General features: G+C 36.8%; 1 protein-coding gene across 1 annotated transcript; it reads left to right on the plus strand.

The window, feature by feature from the left end:
• The first annotated feature begins 9,879 nt into the window (after positions 1 to 9,879).
• LOC121989748 (pre-mRNA-splicing factor SLU7-like) lies at positions 9,880 to 14,888 on the plus strand. The gene is made up of 10 exons (XM_042543965.1): positions 9,880 to 10,029; positions 10,691 to 10,854; positions 10,945 to 11,057; positions 11,476 to 11,889; positions 12,121 to 12,256; positions 12,355 to 12,654; positions 12,932 to 13,148; positions 14,305 to 14,408; positions 14,489 to 14,557; positions 14,641 to 14,888. The coding sequence occupies exons 1-10, from the start codon at positions 10,014 to 10,016 to the stop codon at positions 14,716 to 14,718; spliced, it is 1,611 nt and encodes a 536-aa protein (XP_042399899.1). The 5' UTR covers positions 9,880 to 10,013; the 3' UTR covers positions 14,719 to 14,888.
• Positions 14,889 to 19,873: the final 4,985 nt, after the last annotated feature.

A 19,873-nucleotide genomic window follows, 5' to 3' on the forward strand; every position in this document is an offset into this window, starting at 1 on the left:
TCCGGCATTCATATTTGAATCAAAGGATTCAATAGCTTCTATTATATACGTTAGATGCTTTGTTGACATTTAAATTGAATTATCTTATAAATCAAGGAAATATTTTTGACATTGTATGTGTTATTATTATTGTGTTAATAGATATTTTATATTCTTTCATTTTATGATATGAAAATATAAATATTATTACTATGCGAGAATGATAGTTGAATTACAAGTTAATTTAAATTTGTACATGTAGTAATGTAATTTGATGTGTTGAGTATAAATAATTGCATATATATACAAAATTAGTTATTTATTTATATGTAAATGAGTTTTTTAGGTATTTTTTCTAATTATTAATCATATATGATAAAATTTTAAGAGTTTTTGGTAGGATCGTACGATTCTACGATCCGATCCTGACCGATCCGATCTTGACCCTAAATCGATCCTGCGTAGGATCGCGATTCTACAAACTATGGTTCAGAGACTAGGATGAAAAAGTTTGAAGAATGTATACGAGCAGTTGGTAACATTAATACTCGTAATATAGCAAGCTCGTAATATAGCAATTTTGTATAGAGCCATCAATTTAGGTTAGATTTGTTTAATTAGCCCGCTCTGTAAAATAATTTAAGCGAGATAAATTAATATTTTATCAATCCATCATCTGGAGGGCTTAAACGGGATAACCCAAGCGGGTTGTGGGTTCAGGTTGGCCAACTCGTGTCAAGCTCGGGTTGACCCGTAGTCCTGTACAATTATATAATTAAAAAAAAATAAAAAGTACAAATTGTGATTAAAGTCGAAAGACTAAAGGTTTCAAGTTTCAACCTTTTCAAATTCTCTCTCTGTGTCCCATCGTCTCCTGTGTGAGTTGTAACAATCCTTTCGGGACGGTCTAGTGGCAAGCGCATGAGGTGTTGTCAACATGAGGTCCTGAGATTCAAATCTCAGCAAAGTCGAGGTAAATACTTCTCTTATGTGCTAGTCACTATTCCAAAGGCTAGTAGCCGTCCGTGATTTACCTCCTCTGTGTTAGCCCTGGAGCGGGTTAGCGGGGGGCACTGGGGGCGAGCGTATTCACCTTTTGCTACCGTGTGAGCTAGTTAGCAGGCTAAGGTCTCATTCGTTAACGGAATTAACCAGACAAATCGCTCCACCAACTAAGAACGGCCATGCACCACCACCCATAGAGTGAACGGTCAAGACGATCTCAGTCGTCAGTCGCCTTTGGTCTAGAGAGAGAAACTCTCCCTTCTCTCTAAAGTTTCTAGAGAGAAGTTAATTGGAGGTTGGTGAATCACCGGAGTCATTCTCTGGCGAGTGTGAGTGTCCTTAATCCATTCCCCTCCGGCCAAATTTTGCCAAGGAAGGAAAGTCCCTCACGAAATATCTTCTCATTAATTATCAATAATCTTCTCATTAATTGGCCAACTGTTAGTTTATTTGATTTGTTGACTTTGCAAATTCGGATGGTGCACCTTTCCTAGTTTCAACGGCAACACAAATCAAATTATTTGGTGGACTTAATTAGGGAAGCTATTTCATTCAAGTGTGTTGAGGTGTCAATCCTACACAATGGGAAAAAAGAAAAAGGGGCTCAATATTCTCCCTTGAGTCAAGCCCGTGGATTACAATTGGCTTCATATGAAGAGCAAAGGTTCAGCCACATTGAAGCAGTCAACTTGGCAGCGAATGATTTTCATGAAGTGGACAAGGAGCGTGAGGTGGACTCTCTAATTGATGAGGTGGACCAATCTATGAAGGATGTTTTTGCTGATCATGCTTCCAATACCAAAAGCAATGCTGAGATGGATGAACAAGGAAGCAAGGTGAAGGAGGTTGCTGATGAGACCACCAATGTGCAAAACGGTGCTGAGGTGGATGAACAAGGAAGCAATGTGAAGGAGGTTGCTGGTGTGACCACCAACGTGAAGGAGGTTGCGCCAGCGGAGGGAGTGATGCTGAATTCAGTACCGACGGCCAGAGATAGTGATTCTCAGAAGGATGGGTTGCCAGAGGTTGTTCTGCCTACCCAACCAGCACATGAGGCGCAAAAGAAGAAGACTTGGGCAATTTCATTCAGAAACAATCGGAAGTCAACATCTGGCGTGTCTCTGGAGCAATATGAAGCTAAAGGCGAGAGGCTAGCTATTGATTTTGATGATATTGATGACATTGAAGACTCCCTGGGCTTTTGTCTAGTCGGTTGTTTCATGGGACAACATCCAGAGAGAAATGGAGTTTATACGGTAGCCAACCAGTGGAGGGTTCACTATAAATTCTTTATGCATAAAAGTGGATGGGTGGTCTACCATTTTGATATAAAAGAGGATCACGATGGGGTCTTGCAGGGAGGGGTCTTAGGGGTCTTACTTTGCTTACTTTGCTTTTGGAGTTCCCATCTTTTTGAAGCTTATGCCAAGGTGTTTTCTCTTCCATGAGGATGGTCGGCTTGTTCCTGTTTGGATACAAATCCATGGTTTACTATCGGATTGTTGGTCACAGAAGGTCTTGAGCATGATTGGTTTGGAGGTAGGGAAGCCTTTATACACGGATAGCTTCACACGATCAAGGGAGCGGCTGGAGTACGCTCATCTTTTGGTGGAGGTTCCGATCATTGGGGATAGAATTTATGAGGTTCCTATCACATTACCTATCGGAGTGCAGCTTGATCTCATAATCGTCTATGAAATGATGCCTGAATACTGTGAAACTTGTAAGAAGATTGGTCACCGAAAAGAAGACTGTGGCGGTCCGTCTCGTGCAGGGAGGGCAAGATCTAAATCAGCAGGTCACTGGGGGAGAAGGAGATCAAAACCGAGATCCAGAATTCGGGCACGACTGCCAAGACAACAATCGCAAAATATGGAGGATCCAGTGGCACAGAATGATTTAGCAATTGTGGTGGTGACTAGTCCTCAGCCTGTGGCAGTTATACATCCCTTAGATCGTGATGAGTTAGATGCACAAAATACACAACATGAGGAGGCGGCAAATGCTGAGGAGTTGTCTACTATACCGGAGGTTTCATGTAGCAAGGAGGCCTCTTCTTCTTCAATGGATCATCGGTCTCAAACAGATACTGGTGGTGCAAATCGATCCTCGGCGCCATCCTCTTCGACACCATCATCTTCGGCAACATCATCCACGGCTACATTCCTAACATTGGGATCGACTTCTTTAGCATCGTCTCAAGTTGATTCTGTGAGACATAAAGGGAAGAGCAAGGAAGCGACTAGAAGTACAGTGCCCCTACAAAGTGGACGACAACTACGGGTCCGAGCAGCCCGAGCAGATGGTGTCAAATGAAGGTAGCGGCATGGAACATTAGGGGCTTCCACAAGCCCCTAAAACATGGGGGAGTGCAGCACCTCCTCAGGCATAAAGACATCCAAGTACTTGCTCTATTGGAGACGAAGCTGAAAGAGGAATCTCTAGCTCCAATAATGCAACGACGTTTCATAGGTATGGGTTGTGCGCATAATTTTAATATGTCTAACAATGGTCGTATTTTGCTTCTTTGGGATTTACAAAAGGTAGACATGGAGGTTCTTAAGACAACGGATCAAATCATTCACTGTCGAATCAACTGCAACATATCGAGAAGGAGTTTCTTGGTGACGATAGTTTATGGACTGCATTCGATTGCCACTCGGATACCACTTTCGGAGACACTAGAGGAACTTGGTGCTGCGATTTTTGAACCTTGGATGGTAATGGGGGATTTCAATTCTATATTATCTATACAAGACAAAAAAGGAGGCTCACAGGTTACCAACCATGAAATGCAGGATTTCCAGTACTTTGTGTAAGCGTGTGAACTGGTGGACCTTCGCTCTATTGGATGTCGGCTTACCTGGACAAATGGTATGGTCTCCTCCAAATTGGATAGAGTTTTGGTTAATTCCTTCTGGTTGATGGCAGAATTTGATGCGTATGCGGAATTTACGGCACCGAGATGCCTCTCGGATCACTCTTGTGGTATAATGCACACATTGGCGAAAGACCGGCCTTTCAAATTCCTAAATATGTGGACTCTTCATGAGGATTTTCAATCGATGGTGAGAGACTCTTGGACGACCCCCGCCGTAGGACATGCTCAATTTGTACTCAAGCTAAAGTTGACACGGTTAAAGAGTCGATTGCGAGAATTGAACAAAGGAAAATTTGGGCATATCTCGGAGAAGGCAAGAAGAGCAAATGCAGAATTAGATACGATGCAAAGAGATATATTAGATGGAGGGGCTGCCCCTACGGAGTATATACATGTTTGGCGAAGAGCTACACTTCTTGTGGAGGCTGAAAAGCATTTCTACCAACAAAGGGCAAAGAATACATACTTAAAGAGCACTGACAAATACACTAAATTTTTTCATGATGTGGTGAAGAGAAACAACAAGAGGAATGCTATTATTACACTCACCAAAAGGGATGAGGAGCAAACATCCAGCATTGGTGAGGTGGCGGAGGAATTTGTAAGCTTCTTTCATGACTTGCTTTACAAAATTGAAACTTGCAGCCCTATGGACAGCAGTAATATCCCTGGAAGGAAGCTAACTGGATTTCAATCAGATGAGTTGATAAGGACGGTGGGTGAGGAAGAGATCAAAGAAGCCCTGCATGACATTGGGTGTGACAAGGCACCGGGTCCGGATGGCTATGGGGCGAAATTTTTCACTTCATCGTGGGACATTGTAGGCTCGAATTTTGTGGCAGCAGTTCAAGAGTTCTTTCAAGAAGGAAAATTACTTAAACAATGGAATCATACACTGACCACATTGGTGCCGAAGGAGGATCATGCCCTGGGGGTGTCGGATTATCGGCCTATCTCATGCTAATATCCAAGATCCTGGCGAGTCGATTAGCTTCGATTTTGGGCTTCTTGTTGGATCCGACTCAAGTGGCATTTGTGCAAGGAAGATCGATAGGAGACAATATTAATTTGACCCAAGAACTCCTACGGAAGTATGCTTGGAAAAGAATATCACCAAGATGTATGATCAAGGTTGATTTGAGGAAGGCATTTGACACGGTGGATTGGGATTTTCTTATGGCGGCACTCGTTGGTTTTAGTTTTCCCCAACGGTATTATGGATGGATTCGAGAATGTGTAACTACGACCTCTTATTCAATTTCCCTAAATGGTGGCATCTATGGATACTTTAGCGGACGACGCGGTTTGAGGCAAGATGATCCTTTATCTCCTCTCTTATTCGGTTTATGTATAGAAGTTCTCTCAAGAAGACTGCAGGTCGCTTGTTCGTCGCCCTCATTTCTCCATCATCCTATGTGCAAAGAGGTTGACATCACTCATTTAGCTTATGCCGACGATTTGATGCTGTTTGCTCGGGCGGATGAAACCTCCATCAAGGTGCTAGCGGGCTGTTTGGAACAATTTGGTTGTGAGGCAGGGCTCAAGGCCAATCCATTGAAATCTCACATATATATGGTTGGAGTTGAGGTGGGGGTGAAGAGTCGACTTCTACAGATAACTGGATTCCAAGAAGGTACTTTTCCATTTCGGTAGTTGGGTATTCCACTAGCGGCGGAGAAGTTACGGATTGCCAACTATGACCCCCTGCTTGAGGTTATTACAAAGAAGATAAATTCTTGGCCAAAACATACATTATCATATGCGGGGCGGCTTGAATTGGTGCAATCGGTGCTACAAGGTATAGAATGTTATTAACTTTCTTTACTTCCTATACCTGAAGGAATTATTGAAAAAATTAAAGCAATATGCCGAATGTTTGTATGGTCTACTAAGTTCCCTCCAATTGCATGAGACACTTTTAGACTTTCTAAGCATGATGGTGGATATGACATCCGAGATCTAAGCGCATGGAATGAAGCTCTATTAAGTAAAACCCTTTGGGCAATCCAATCAAAGATGGAGTCGCTTTGGGTAAGATGAGTTCATCATCACTATATTAAAGGGGTTGATTTTTGGCATTGGAAGACAAAGGCTTAGGACTCGCCACTTATCAAGAGACTTGTGCAAATTAGGGACAAGATTCAAGTCGCCATGAATGGAAGTGGGGCAGCAAATATGAAGTTGATTGAGTGGTTTGCAGCGAGGAAAAAAGGGGTAGCAAATGCCTATGACTTCTTTAGACCGAGAGGTGCTTCAGTGACTTGGGGATCCTTGATTTGGAGGTTAGAAATTTTACCAAAGCATCGATTCATTGTTTGGCTACTTGTACATGGCAAGTTACGAACTACGGATAGGATGCTCTATGAATCAAACAAAGAGTGTATGCTTTGTCGACAACAAGATGAATCAATTGGCCATTTATTCTTTGAATGCCCCATAACGTGTGAGCTGTGGAGGAAGGTCAAGCCTTGGTTGGAGTTTCAACATGATTTCAAATCAGTAGGGGAGTTACTACAAGTTTTTAGACAACATTATAAAGGAGGCAGCCACAAAATGAAGCTCGATACCTTGGTATTTCCAGTATGATTTATACTCTATGGGAAGCCCGCAATAAATGCAGATATGAGGGGATAGCTCCTGATGTTGAGAGGATATTTCGTAAAATTCAAATCCATGTCCATTGGTTCATCGATCTATCCTCGGCCTAGCACTTATCCGTTCGTGTTGTCCTGATGAATTATCGTCCATGGGCTTTTGTTGCTGTTCGAAATTTTGAAGCTACCATACTGTTCGTGGATTTGAAGATGCCCGTTGTTTTGAAGCTCCTATTGTTGTCCGTGGCTTTTGAAATCTCAAGATTTGTATGGGGTACATGCAAGTGGATTGTTGGGGCTCAAGCAATGATGTGGCGATGAGGTTAAGCATGAGGTGGCGTTGGAATTTATTCATGTTGGGGCTCAAGCATGAGGTGCCGTTGGAATTATTCATGTTGGAGGCATGTGCTATTGATAGGTGGCATGTGATCATTGGTGAGATTATCTTTTATTGCATGATTTTATTTTTTTGTATGGGAGGTATGGGGGAGAATGGTGCATAGATCCATCGTAATTGATCTATCTAGTCCGTAGCAAACGGTTCGCGGTAAAAACAGTACCAAATTCGTTGATGGCTAGGGCTTTGCCAAAAAGCCCAAGAGGGTGAATAGATCCACCACAATGATCTATCTAGTCCGCAGCAAATGACTCGCGGTAAGGACAACACTAAATCCGTTAATGGCTGGGGTTTTGCCAAAAAGCCCGGGAGGGTGCATAGGTCTACCACAAAAGGCCTATATAGTCTGCAGCAAACGGCTTATGGTAAAGACATGGTAAATCTGTTGATAGTTGACCACTTGCTAAAAGTGGGGCGACGTTCTAAGGCGGGATGATAATCTTGGTGATTTAGGCTCTAATTTTGAGGCTTTGCTTGTTGTTGAGGCTTTTGGTGGTTCATTTGCTGTTCTAAGGTGAGATGATAATCTTGGTGATCCAGGCTCTGATTTTGAGGCTCTGCTTGTTGTTGAGGCTTTTGGTGGTTCATTTGCTGCCCATTGTCTTGCTGACTGAGTTCTCAAAGTTGTTGTTCGAGTTGGCTTGCATCTATGATTTGGCTACTATCTATGGTTGCTTTGGACTATGGCTCACATCTGTGCAAGGCTGAGTGAGAATGGTAAATTCACGTGTTTTGATTGGGTAATTTTTGTTGATGTCATATGTGGGTTATGCAAAAATCCATTGCAGGCTTAAGAATGTGTGAATCATGTGTGAGCTGTGGTTGATTACAAACAAGTGCAGGCTTAAGAATGTGTGAATCATGTGTGGGCTATGGTTGATTACAAACAAGTGCGAATGCATCACATTGAGTGGGATGTGCTCAAGTGGTGTTGTGAGTGGGTTGTTTGGTGAGTTTGACTCTACTTTTGAGGATCAAACTCATGATGGTTGTATGACTTGTTATGCGGTTTGAGAGTTTCTCCCTCTCAAACCACTTTTTATACATATGTACCTTTTTTCCGTGAGTTGTGACAGTGTCCATGACTTCTTCCTTCGTGAGAATCATGGCTCGTGAGAGAGGGGCAGAGGGTGATTCACATTCCTCATCTTGTAAACCCTAACCCTATTCCCATTTTGCTACCCCATCCCAACCATCCACCCCTCACCACCTCAAAGTCTGTCACCTCCAAAGTCTGAACGTCGCTTCTGAAGTCTAAAGTCCGAAATTCAAATCGCCTGTAGAGAAACTCTCCCAAAGAGATCGACACTCTAGTAGCCAGTAAGCGATAGTCCAACGACAATCTTTGCACGACTTTCTCTATTCTCCAAACTCATGTTTGAGGTGAAATGTTTTCCTCCTTTCTTTCTTTCTTTCTATTTCCCTTCATTTTTCAATTTTTCTACGTAATTGTGCCTTGTGGTTTGCATAGTTGTTAGACTTTTTGCCTTGTTTGCTATTTTGCTTAGAAAGTTTGATAAATTAACGTTTTTTTATTTTCTTGTGATGGTCTCTGTCTGATATATCTTATTCTCTTTAAATAGTTAAGAATCTATTTGTGAAGTAGCAAGGATTTTAACTTTGTTGATTAGGATTTAGTAATCCCTATTTTGTTGATTCCAATAAAAATATTATTCGTCAAACCCCCGCTCCATCGCAGTCTGAACTACCAAAAATTAATCTTCGTTAATTACTAATTGCTTTGTTTGCTATTATTGTTGTATTTGATTCAAATTGTTGTTCCTAACATAAAAAATAAGCATATGTTATTGTATTATTTTTTTTTATTTGATTGATTTTGCATGAAACTGTAATTTATTATTTATTTTTCTTTTTTTATTACCGAATTTGAAATGGACTCTACTTCTCACAATCAAATAACTCTTTTAGAGGTTGATGAATTAAAAAGTACTAAACAAGTTGATGAGTCGATTTAAAAGTCTAGGGAAACTTATGATATTTGGATGTATTTTAAGAAAATAAATGAGATTGATAAAGTTAAATGTAATGGGTGTAAAAAATAATATAAATGTGGGGCTAAACATTATGGTATTTTTACATGATGACATCATCTTAAAATTTGTGACAAGTTAAAGTTTCATGATGTAAGACAAATTATCCTTGATCAAGATGGAAAATGAGATCCAAGAAAATAGATCAAAAAATCTTTAATAATGACATGTGTTAATTTTTGTCTATTTTTTGAAGTGATCAAATAATAAATTCATCAGATCGTCTGGAGCACAATCCTTGATTCACTCTTGGACCAGAAGTCATTCATAGATGAAATTTTATGGATCCCGCCTATATAATAGGTGGGGTCTATAAAATTTCACCTATTAATAATGTAGTTTATTCTTTAGATCGTATTTTACGTTTCAGAAGATCCGTGTCTTAATAAATTAGGTTAGCTGTTCTTTTTATATGTTTGTGAAATTAAATTGAATCAAATCATAGTTAATTTTTTTTATATAATATTAGATAGAAGTTTAGGGGGTTAATTGACATTTATTTATATGCATTTAGTAGTTTAGGCAACAATAAAATTGTTATAGTATGATTTTATGATTATGAATTCGAATAGTAGAGATAATTTTTTATAATACAAGTAAGATCGAATATAATTCTTTTTTAAAATTTTGCATTGGCAAGAGTTGCAGAAGATTATCCTTTTTATTAGAAAGTTTAGAGGGTAAATTGGTATTTTTAATTAGTAAAGAAAATAAAAATCATTAAAATTTGGGAGTAAATTGACATTTTCCTCGCATAAATTGATAATATCGTTTAAATCGTATACCATAAGTTATTATTTTAAAAAGAATATACAAATTTATTTAAAATGTAAAATTTATACAAAATTAATTATTTTTAATGCATTAATAAAAGTGTTGTGCTAGGCAATCGGGATATAATATTTTGTATTTTTTTTTGGCTTTAAAAAAATTATATATAAAATCATGGTTAAACCTATTTAACCCATTACCCGATTAAATAGATCCGGAGGAACAGATAACCTCAACCCATTCCTTTCGCCTCCCTCTTTCGCCGCCGTCGTAGTGCAAGGCGCCTCCGTTTCCGCCAGATTTCGCTTGGCCTTGCTTCTCGATATCTGTTCAACATGGCGTCCTCGTCAGGTAAAGATCTGGATCACCTGTCGGTTCTAATTCGAATGATTTTGACCATTATCTGTACCGAGAAAGCTAACCCTAGAAGATTAGATGAGGATGCTATCTGTTCTTCTTGATCTGTTTGCGTCAATCCATCGAGCTTATAGGGAATTCCTCGATACAGTTTGTTGCTTTACTTCCATAGTTCCATTAGAAAATATTGAATCCTTTAGCTGTTTCGATATAATATTTTTTTTCGCCCTTTTTTTATCAGATAATTTTTGGTTAGATAAAGTAGATGGATAGTCGGAACCAATGAATTAGGCTCGCTGTTGTGCATGCTCACTCTTTTGTAATCTTAACAAGAAGAAATTATTGTTTGGTTGCGATTGAACTTATTGGGGAGGTTATTATATGCCACGATGAATTTTAGTTATTCCTGTAGGATTTCTGGTGTGCTGAAGAAGTTATTTTCTTTAATTGATCGTGTTGCATTTTTTTCTTTTCAAATTTAGTAACGTCTCTTTGCTTTCATAGATAGTTAGCATTGCATATTATGATTCATGAACTTTAGGAATATCGCCTAAGGTCACCATGCTTGCCACTGTTGAGCTCCTTAAAAATGTTCTGTGTTGCTAATCATTTCTTCTCTTTGTGAGTTTTTTAACAATTTGTTTCTTGGTTATAGTATCTTTTAAATCACGAGAAGATCATCGGAAGCAACTTGAATTAGAAGAAGCACGTAAGGCTGGACTTGCTCCAGCTGAGGTGGATGAAGATGGAAAAGAAATTAATCCTCATATTCCTCAATATATGTCTTCTGCACCTTGGTATCTCAATGCGGAGAGACCAGTATGTTTCTTTTGACTAGTTATATTATGTTTATTTATGTTGATACACCTGAATCAATTTGTAATGACTTTCTATTACTGCATCCAATAGAGTCTCAAGCATCAACGGAAGTGGAAGTCTGATCCAAATTATACCAAATCATGGTATGATAGAGGTGCAAAAATATATCAAGCAGATCGGTATAGGAAGGGTGCTTGTCAAAAGTAAGATGAACTTTTTTTTTCCTGAACATTTTTCAACCTTTGATAAGATCATAATGTGTAAAATTTCTCTTTTATACATCAGAAGAGAACTTCCTTGTTGCTAATCCATTTCTGTTCATATTTACAAATCTTGACATTTGCATTTGGGTTCTGCATGAAGTTTTCTTTTTTTGCGCACTACAACAATAGTTCTCGCTAACATAATTCTTGCCAGGCTTTACATGCCACATACTGACATGAAGTAGCATTCTTTCCCCTACATACCATGCTTGATTATGTGCCCTATTAAATTATTATTTACAGTTAAACCATTAGTAACTAATGTTTGTTTATTCACCTAGAAAGCATCTATGATTTTACTGATTGATACATTATCCTAGACTTGTATCTCAACTATTTTGTATTTCTTATTTTGTAGCTGTGGAGCAATGACTCATGACAAAAAGTCTTGTATGGAAAGACCTCGGAAGGTTGGAGCTAAGTGGACAAACATGCATATAGCTCCAGATGAGAAGGTGGAGAGTTTTGAACTGGATTATGATGGTAAACGTGACCGTTGGAATGGTTATGATGCCTCCACTTATTCTCGTGTTATTGAGCAATATGACGCTCGGGAGGAAGCCAGGAGAAAATTTCTGAAGGAACAACAATTGAAAAAATTGGAGGAGAAGAATGGCCAGCAAAATGATGAGGATGCTGCTAGTGATGATGCTGAGGATGAAGATGATCTAAAGGTTGATGAGGCTAAGGTTGACGAGAGCAAACAAATGGACTTTGCCAAAGTAGAAAAACGTGTTCGTACCACTGGTGGTGGAAGCACTGGGACTGTAAGGTAATTTTATGGGTTTTCTGACCTCCTCCGGATTGTAAATTTTTTATCATATGGAGTTGTGACCAAATCTTGTTTCTGGCCTACTCAAACTGTACTGAAATATAAAATGCTGAATTGGTTTCATGTATCGTTTCTTTTGATCATCATATGCTTTTTCTCATTATTCAGTCAAAAACAAAGTTCTTTGTTTTTTTGCTTATATGAATAGATTTTATGTTCTTTTCCTTATAGGAATCTGCGTATTAGAGAGGATACCGCTAAATACCTCCTGAATTTGGATGTCAATTCTTCTTACTATGATCCAAAGACTCGTTCAATGCGTGAGGACCCTTTACCAGATAGTGATCCAAATGAGAAGTTTTATTTAGTATGTGCTCAAAGACTTTGATCATATTCTATTTCTGTAAGACTAACATGTTGTCACTATGTTTTCATTATCTGAATGTTTCTTCTATTTTCCTGTAGGGTGACAACCATAACAGGATGAACGGTCAAGCATTGGATTTCAAGCAACTGAACATACATGCTTGGGAAGCATTTGAGAAAGGGCAAGATATCCACATGCAAGCTGCCCCATCTCAGGCTGAATTATTGTTCAAAAATTATAAGATTATTAAGGACAAACTGAAACACAAAACTAAGGATTCTATCATGGAGAAATATGGAAATGCTGCTTCTGAGGAAGAACTGCCACGGGAACTTCTTCTTGGGCAGAGTGAAAGAGAGATTGAATATGATCGAGCTGGTCGGATAATTAAGGGACAGGTGAGTTTATTGCAGTGAACCTTTCTATGCAATATAAGGATGCTAATAAACCTGCATTTTTTTTATAAGCTCCAGTTTAGGATTTTTTTTAATGATATCTGCATTCCCATCAGTGCTCTCGTGGAATTCATGATGGTACTTTTTTCTTCGTTTTCTTCTCCTCTACTTCGTAATTTGATTACATAGCATGGATTTTGTGTGATGATGCTCATGTGCTTGTATTTGTGTGCCAGTTTTACCTTGGCTAATGTAAATTGTTCATGATGATATATTTCAGGAGGCCGCACTTCCAAAGAGCAAGTATGAAGAAGATGTCTTCATTAACAACCACACGACAGTTTGGGGTTCCTGGTGGAAGGATTTTCAATGGGGTTACAAGTGTTGCAAGCAGACGATACGTAACAGCTATTGCACAGGTTTAGCTGGAATTGAGGCTGCTGAAGCTGCAACTGAACTCATGAAGACAAATATGGCTCGCAAAGAGGCCACACAAGGTATTTTAAAATATTTTTTAGTTACATAATAAGAACAGTCATAAGCAGGAACATTTTTGGTTAAATGGAAGTCTTATTACTCTCATGCATGGTAGATATACTTTTCTCAAGTTCCTCTTCTCTCAATTTGGTCTTTCATTTGACCATTTATTGGAACTACACCTGTTACTCACAATTCTCGGATATTAGTATTGTTTATCCCTTCTGTTAAATCCATACATTAACTCCACACCTGATATGGGACTCGCCTTACAACTTGATTTTATATCTCATAATTTGGATTTTATCTATTACATTACAGCATGCAGGGTGATAAATAAAGATACTCATCTCATCTGTGTATTTGTAAGAATTTTACGCAAACTTGTAGATTGAGTTTTCCTACATATGACCTGGTTCGTCTAGGATTGCATTTATGCGACAGACATTTTTTTGCCATTAATCTGTAGCAAGCAACCAGAAAAAGTTTTGGTTTCAGTTAGTGATAATAGAGATCACCTCTCTTCTGATATTGTTTTGTTTCTGGGGTAGTGAAGAGAGAACCGTTAGTTGAGTCACTACCGACTGTTCTTGCTGATCAGTTTACTTAACAGAAAGTCATGGTATACTATGGCATCTGAAACATTTCTTAATAAAACTTTTCATATACAAAACTCAAATCTGCCTTTCCATCTCCTTGATATAGTTCTTCAGACTGAAGTTTTATTGAGTTTGTTGCTATATATCTCTTCGGTATATCTTAGGCAGCAATCTTGGAGATTTCTGTGTCTTGCAAATAATATGACTTAAAAAAGCTTTATTAAGTTAATGGATTATGTTAGACTATGGAAGAATTTGATTAAGTTAGACTATGAATGATTTCTGTGTTTTTCCCAATTGTTTCGTTTATTTTAAATTCCAATTGCAATTATATATTTGATTAGTTGGACTATGGAACAATTCGAACAGAATGTTTATTGTTGATGCTTTAACATCACAACACAAAATTATCTGATGACATTCCAATTAAAATAATTATATCTGATTTCTTTGTTTTAATTATCTGATCACTATAAACTCAATCTGTTTGCTCTCATTACTCGATAGCATCAAAATAGAGCAGTAAATTTCCTGGCAAAATTCTTGACTGCTGCTATTTCTATTTTGTTCCTCCCAGATAAAACGCCGGAGCCGGAACAAAAGCAACTTGCAACATGGGGAACTGATGTCCCTGATGAGCTGGTTCTCGACAAAAAATTGCTCGACGAAGCCCTGAAAAAGGTAAGAATCTTCCCTTCTTTTTTCGTCCAATGATGATTTCTTATGAGAAAGATACTGAAGAATGGTCCCCTTTCCAACAGGAGGAGGGAAGGAAAAAAGAGGAGAGGGATGAAAGGAAGAGAAAATATAACGTCAAATGGAACGATGAGGTATCTGAACTGACCTGACTAGATTGTTATCTGGTCCATTTTCGATTGTTTTGGTTGGGGTTCTAAAATTATTCTCTCTACAGGTTACTGCAGAAGACATGGAGGCTTTCCGTATGAAGAGGATCCATCACGAGGATCCAATGAAAGATTTTCTCCACTAACAATTTACAACCTCAGTTTCCAGTGTTTTAATGCTTCATGTATATACGTGTAGTGTATCACTTGAGAAGTGTTGAATTCCTCAATGTTTTCCATCTGTGTGACAGTTTTTTTTTTTCCCTTTTGTAAACAATTTCCAAGTGCTTATGGGACTACTATTATCTTTGTCTCATGTTTGTTGATGGAAATCTTTTACACCTTTTTACCGAACGGAAACTTTTCCAAATATTCAAATAACGTATCAATTTTCAAAATTATCCGATCATCCGATATCCATTTTATGGATTCGTATTTATATCTATAGCAATCGATATGGGTTTTTTTTATTAAATATGTAATTTTTTTAAAGATCAATTTATGTTTAAAAAATTAATTCTTAATATAGTATGTTAAATTGATATTTGAACACATGTATATAATTATGTAAGTTAGATGAGCACATAAGATTTAATTTTACATTAATCCGAACTAGTTCTATCTATCAATTAAAATTAATTAATAGAGCTAGAGTGTTTGAAATGATATAGAACTAAGTTTTATGTGCTTGTCTAGTTTTTTTTTATTATATCAATGCTCTCAAATATCAATTTGACATTATATATTAAGCTAATTGATTTTTTTTAACATGAATATGTTCAAAAATCTATACATAGAACATGATTTCATGTCATTATGTACTCTCTAGGTTCATCTACAATTTTGCCCGAAATTGGTCAAAACTTGGTGATGTACTTAACGAACTCAGAATAACATAGAACCAGGTTTCATATATTTGTCTAGTTCTTCTAATCATATCGATCCATGCTCTCGAACATCAATTTTACATACTATAGTGAGAGAAATGATTTTTTGAACACGAATATATCCGAAAAATCTAATTTGTATTAACAAAATCATTACACTCAATATATTCAGTGAAAATTGATATTTGAGGGCATGTTTATAATCAGGAGAATTAGACGAACACATAGAACGTGATTCTATATCATTTCAAGCTCTCTATAACAATCAACCAATTTTGGGAAAAATTGGTAGATTGACCTAAAGAATTCGAAATTAAGGATGATAATGAGTCGGATTTGAGTTGAATTCCATCCCTATACCCATAGTTTGTAGAATCGCGATCCTACGCAGGATCGATTTAGGATCAGGATCGGATCGTAGAATCGTACGATCCTACCAAAAACCCTTAAAATTTTATCATACATGATTAATAATTAGAAAAAATACCTAAAAAACTCATTTACATATAAATAAATAACTAATTTTGTATATATATATGTAATTATTTACACTCAACACATCAAATTACATTACTACATGTACAAATTTAAATTAACTTGTAATTCAACTATCATTCTCGCATAGTAATAATATTTATATTTTCATATCATAAAATGAAATAATATAAAATATCTATTAACACAATAATAATAACACATACAATGTCAAAAATATTTCCTTGATTTATAAGATAATTCAATTTAAATGTCAACAAAGCATCTAACGTATATAACAGAAGCTATTGAATCCTTTGATTCAAATATGAATGCCGGAAATAATCTTCTAAAAACTGGTTGATGCCACACAATATTAGACAATAGACATCCAAAAACTTATTATTTTGAGAAAAATAAATGACAGAATATTATTGATAAAAAACTAACTCAAAAATAATTAAACATATATTTAAATAATTTAAAACTCTAATAAGATGAAAAAAAAGATAATGGTTAAGGATAAACTTTGAAATTTATTAAAGATCTCTGAACGAGCTTTAATTTGATATATTATAGGCCCCGTGGTTCAATCCGAGTCAAAAGTTATGACCTCTCAAAGCTTCCACCGATTCTGCTCCGATCCTACCGATCCTGCTACGATCCTACTGCAAAAACGATTCTGCACGATCCTGGATCGATTTTGGGTTTCCGGATCGTAGGATCGTACGATCCTACGATCCGGATCGCGATTTTGCAAACTATGCCTATACCTATCGGGTATTAGATATTCATTCTCATACCCATACTCATTAAAAATATCTTCTATACTAATAATTATTCTTCTTTTTATTCAACTATCATCATTCAACAAAAGTATATTAGTATTCACATCGTATTAAAAAAATTATATATAATTAAAAAAAATAGATTAAACATCTATATAACCCACTTTTAACATAAAAAAAATAATTAGTGAGTTTTTAAAAAGGAAAGTTTTCTTTAATATATATGTATATATATTATTTAATTGAGTATTTGGGTCGGATATCGAATATCGATAGTCCCTTCATACTCTCATCAATTCGCGTCGAATATCGGATCCTCCATCGGATTCGAAGAAAATTATCATTCCTGCTCATAATGACATAAAATCAGGTTCCATGTGTTCCTCTAGTTCTCTTGATTATATTCATGCTCTTAAATATCAATTTGACCTAATATATTGAGTGTAATAATTTTTTAACATAAATTATATTTTTCAGATACATTCATATTCAAAAAATCACTACTCTCAATATATCATGCCAAATTGATATTTAAGGGCATATATATAATCAGGAGAACAAGACGAACACATAGAACCTGATTACATGTCATTCCGAGCTCTCTAGGTGAACCTGAAAAGAACCTCGACCCAATGCTTAGGAAAATATAAACCTTGGTATAGAAGATGGTATACGCCACAACCTTGGGATGGAGACTGATAACTCTTCGAACGCCACAAGAAAATGCCTTGATAAGTTTTAGTTTAATGAAGAACCAACAAGTGAGAGCCTCACCATGCTTTAGATTGAAAAAAATATGTCAAAGATATATATGTGGCCGTCACCCCTTTATTTATAGCTATAAGTGTTGGAGTGTATACTGAAAGGCTAAGCTTTGTAAACATTCATTATGAATAAAGAATCACATTTGGTCAAATTGTCTACATTTGTTTGTAGTTGTTCATATAATTTATATTGTAGATAACATAGTATGTGGTGTCACATGCAGAAGATGATGTTATCAGTACCTTATAAATTATAAACAGTAGCTCACGACTAAAATGGAAAGGAACAAACCATTAGAAGGTCGTAGTGTAATTAGGTATTAGTTTATCTTGACTATATAATTACACTAGTACACTCAGAGTGTATTGAGTAGGACCATTAGAGGTCGTTTCTTTTATACTGACTTTGTAAAGGAACAAAGACCTCAGTTATTATGGAAGTGTGTGCTCTTAATCCTAATATAATAACAAGCACATATATTTGATATTTATTTCTTTAATTTATCAATGGGTGAGATTTAGTTTGATGAATCAATAAACCCGATAAGTTGGGAAATGGTATCACTTATAGTGTGTGTTGTTGATTATAGAAGGAAACTGTGTCCTAGAGATACTAGGTTGATAATGTCCTCAAGAGGAGCTCATAAAGATTGTCATGTTAAACCCTGCAGGTGGACTTAGTCCGACATGATAATAAGGTTGAGTGGTACTACTCTTGGACTTAGATATTAATTAAATGAGTTGTCAGTAACTCACTTAATTAGTGGACATTCGATATCTTAAACACAGGGAGACTAACACACTCATAATAAGAAGGAGCCCAAAAATGTAATTTGGGATTGGTGCGGTAGTTCAATGATAGTTCTCTAGTGGAATGAATTATCATTGATAAAATTAAGTTGTGTGTTCGGGGCGAACACGGGATGCTTAATTTTATCGGGAGACCAAAACCAATTCCTCCTCTCGGTCCCTATCGTAGCCTCTTATTTATAGAGTTCTATACCCACCTATACCCACCTTCTATACCCACCCAATAGGGGCCGGCCTAGGTATAATATTGGGTGGCCGGCCCTAGCTTGAACCCAAGCTAGTAGGGCCGGCCAAAATAAATTAAAAAGAATTTCAATTTTAATTTTTATTATGTGGAAGAAATAATTTATTAAAGAGGATTTAAATTAAATTATCTCTCTTGTAAAATTTACAAAAGATTAAAGAAAGAGATTAGATCTCTTTCCTTATTTGTAGATTGGTGAGATATTTTATTTTCTCTTTAAAAATTATTCACATGTTGTAAAATTAAAATTATGGAAATTTCTTTTTATTAATCATGAAGAGATTTTTTGAAGAGAAATTTTATTTTTAAAATTTCCGGAAACAAATAAGGAAAGTTTTAATTGTTGATTGAAACTTGTCCAATTTGCTTCCCATTGATGTGGCCGGCCATCATTGATTAATTGGGGAAATATTATTTTATTTTTCTCAATTAAATCATGTCAAGGGAATTAAGGAAATTTTATTGTAATTAAATTTCCTAATTTGCCTAGGCTAAGGAATATAAAAGAAGGGGTGAGGGTGCTTTCACAAGACACAACATCTATTATTTCTCTCCCTCTTTTGTTCCTTGGTGTGGCCGGCCATCCTCTCCCTCTCTTCCTCTTGTGGTGGCCGAACCCTTCTCTTCTATTGGAGCTCTTGTGGTGGCCGGATACTACTCGGAGAAGAAGAAGAAGAAGGAGAGAAAGCTAGCATCTCTTGGAGCTTGGTTAGTGTTTTGATTTTCTTCCTTGGTGAAGCTTCCTCTTTGTTGGCCGAACCTAGCTAGGAGGAGAAGAAGGTGATTGGTGGTTTCTCGTCTCGGAAGATCGTTGCCCACACAATGTCCGAGGTTAGAAGAGGAATACGGTAGAAGATCAAGAGGTTTTTCTACAAGGTATAACTAGTAATTTTTCTTTCCGCATCATGCTAGTTATTTATGGAAATAATATCAAATACAAGAGGCTTACGTTCTAGAATTTCGAATATGTTTTTCGAAGTTGTGTTCTTTTGTTTTTTCTTTTCCTTGTGATTTGATTGTTCTCTTTGGTTAACCTAAAGTTATTTTAGGAAATTAAATATTATCTTTCTATAAAAGGTTTTGTCTAGTCGGTGGTGGTTGCTCCCATATCCAAGAAGGCCATGTGCCTCGCCACGTCAGTACTGGGAACCAATTATGGAAAATAATATTTAATGGAATTAATAACTTAAGGAGACTTGGGTCGAACGTGTTAAGTTCCGCAGGAGATCCAAGTCAAAACCTAAAAGAACAAATAGATTAAGTTTTGGATCAAACGTGTTAAGTTCCACAGGCGATCCAAAATTTAATTTAAAAGAACACATGGTAGCTAGGAA

This window comes from Zingiber officinale, chromosome 6B, assembly GCF_018446385.1.
Source record: "Zingiber officinale cultivar Zhangliang chromosome 6B, Zo_v1.1, whole genome shotgun sequence".
In the NCBI taxonomy this organism is placed as follows: Eukaryota; Viridiplantae; Streptophyta; class Magnoliopsida; order Zingiberales; family Zingiberaceae; genus Zingiber; species Zingiber officinale.

Bases quoted from the DNA above. Each gene is read 5' to 3' on its own strand.
- LOC121989748 (XM_042543965.1), top strand. The intron at 12,655-12,931 runs GTGAGTTTATTG...GATATATTTCAG, and splicing joins GTCGGATAATTAAGGGACAG to GAGGCCGCACTTCCAAAGAG. The intron at 14,558-14,640 runs GTATCTGAACTG...TTCTCTCTACAG, and splicing joins ACGTCAAATGGAACGATGAG to GTTACTGCAGAAGACATGGA.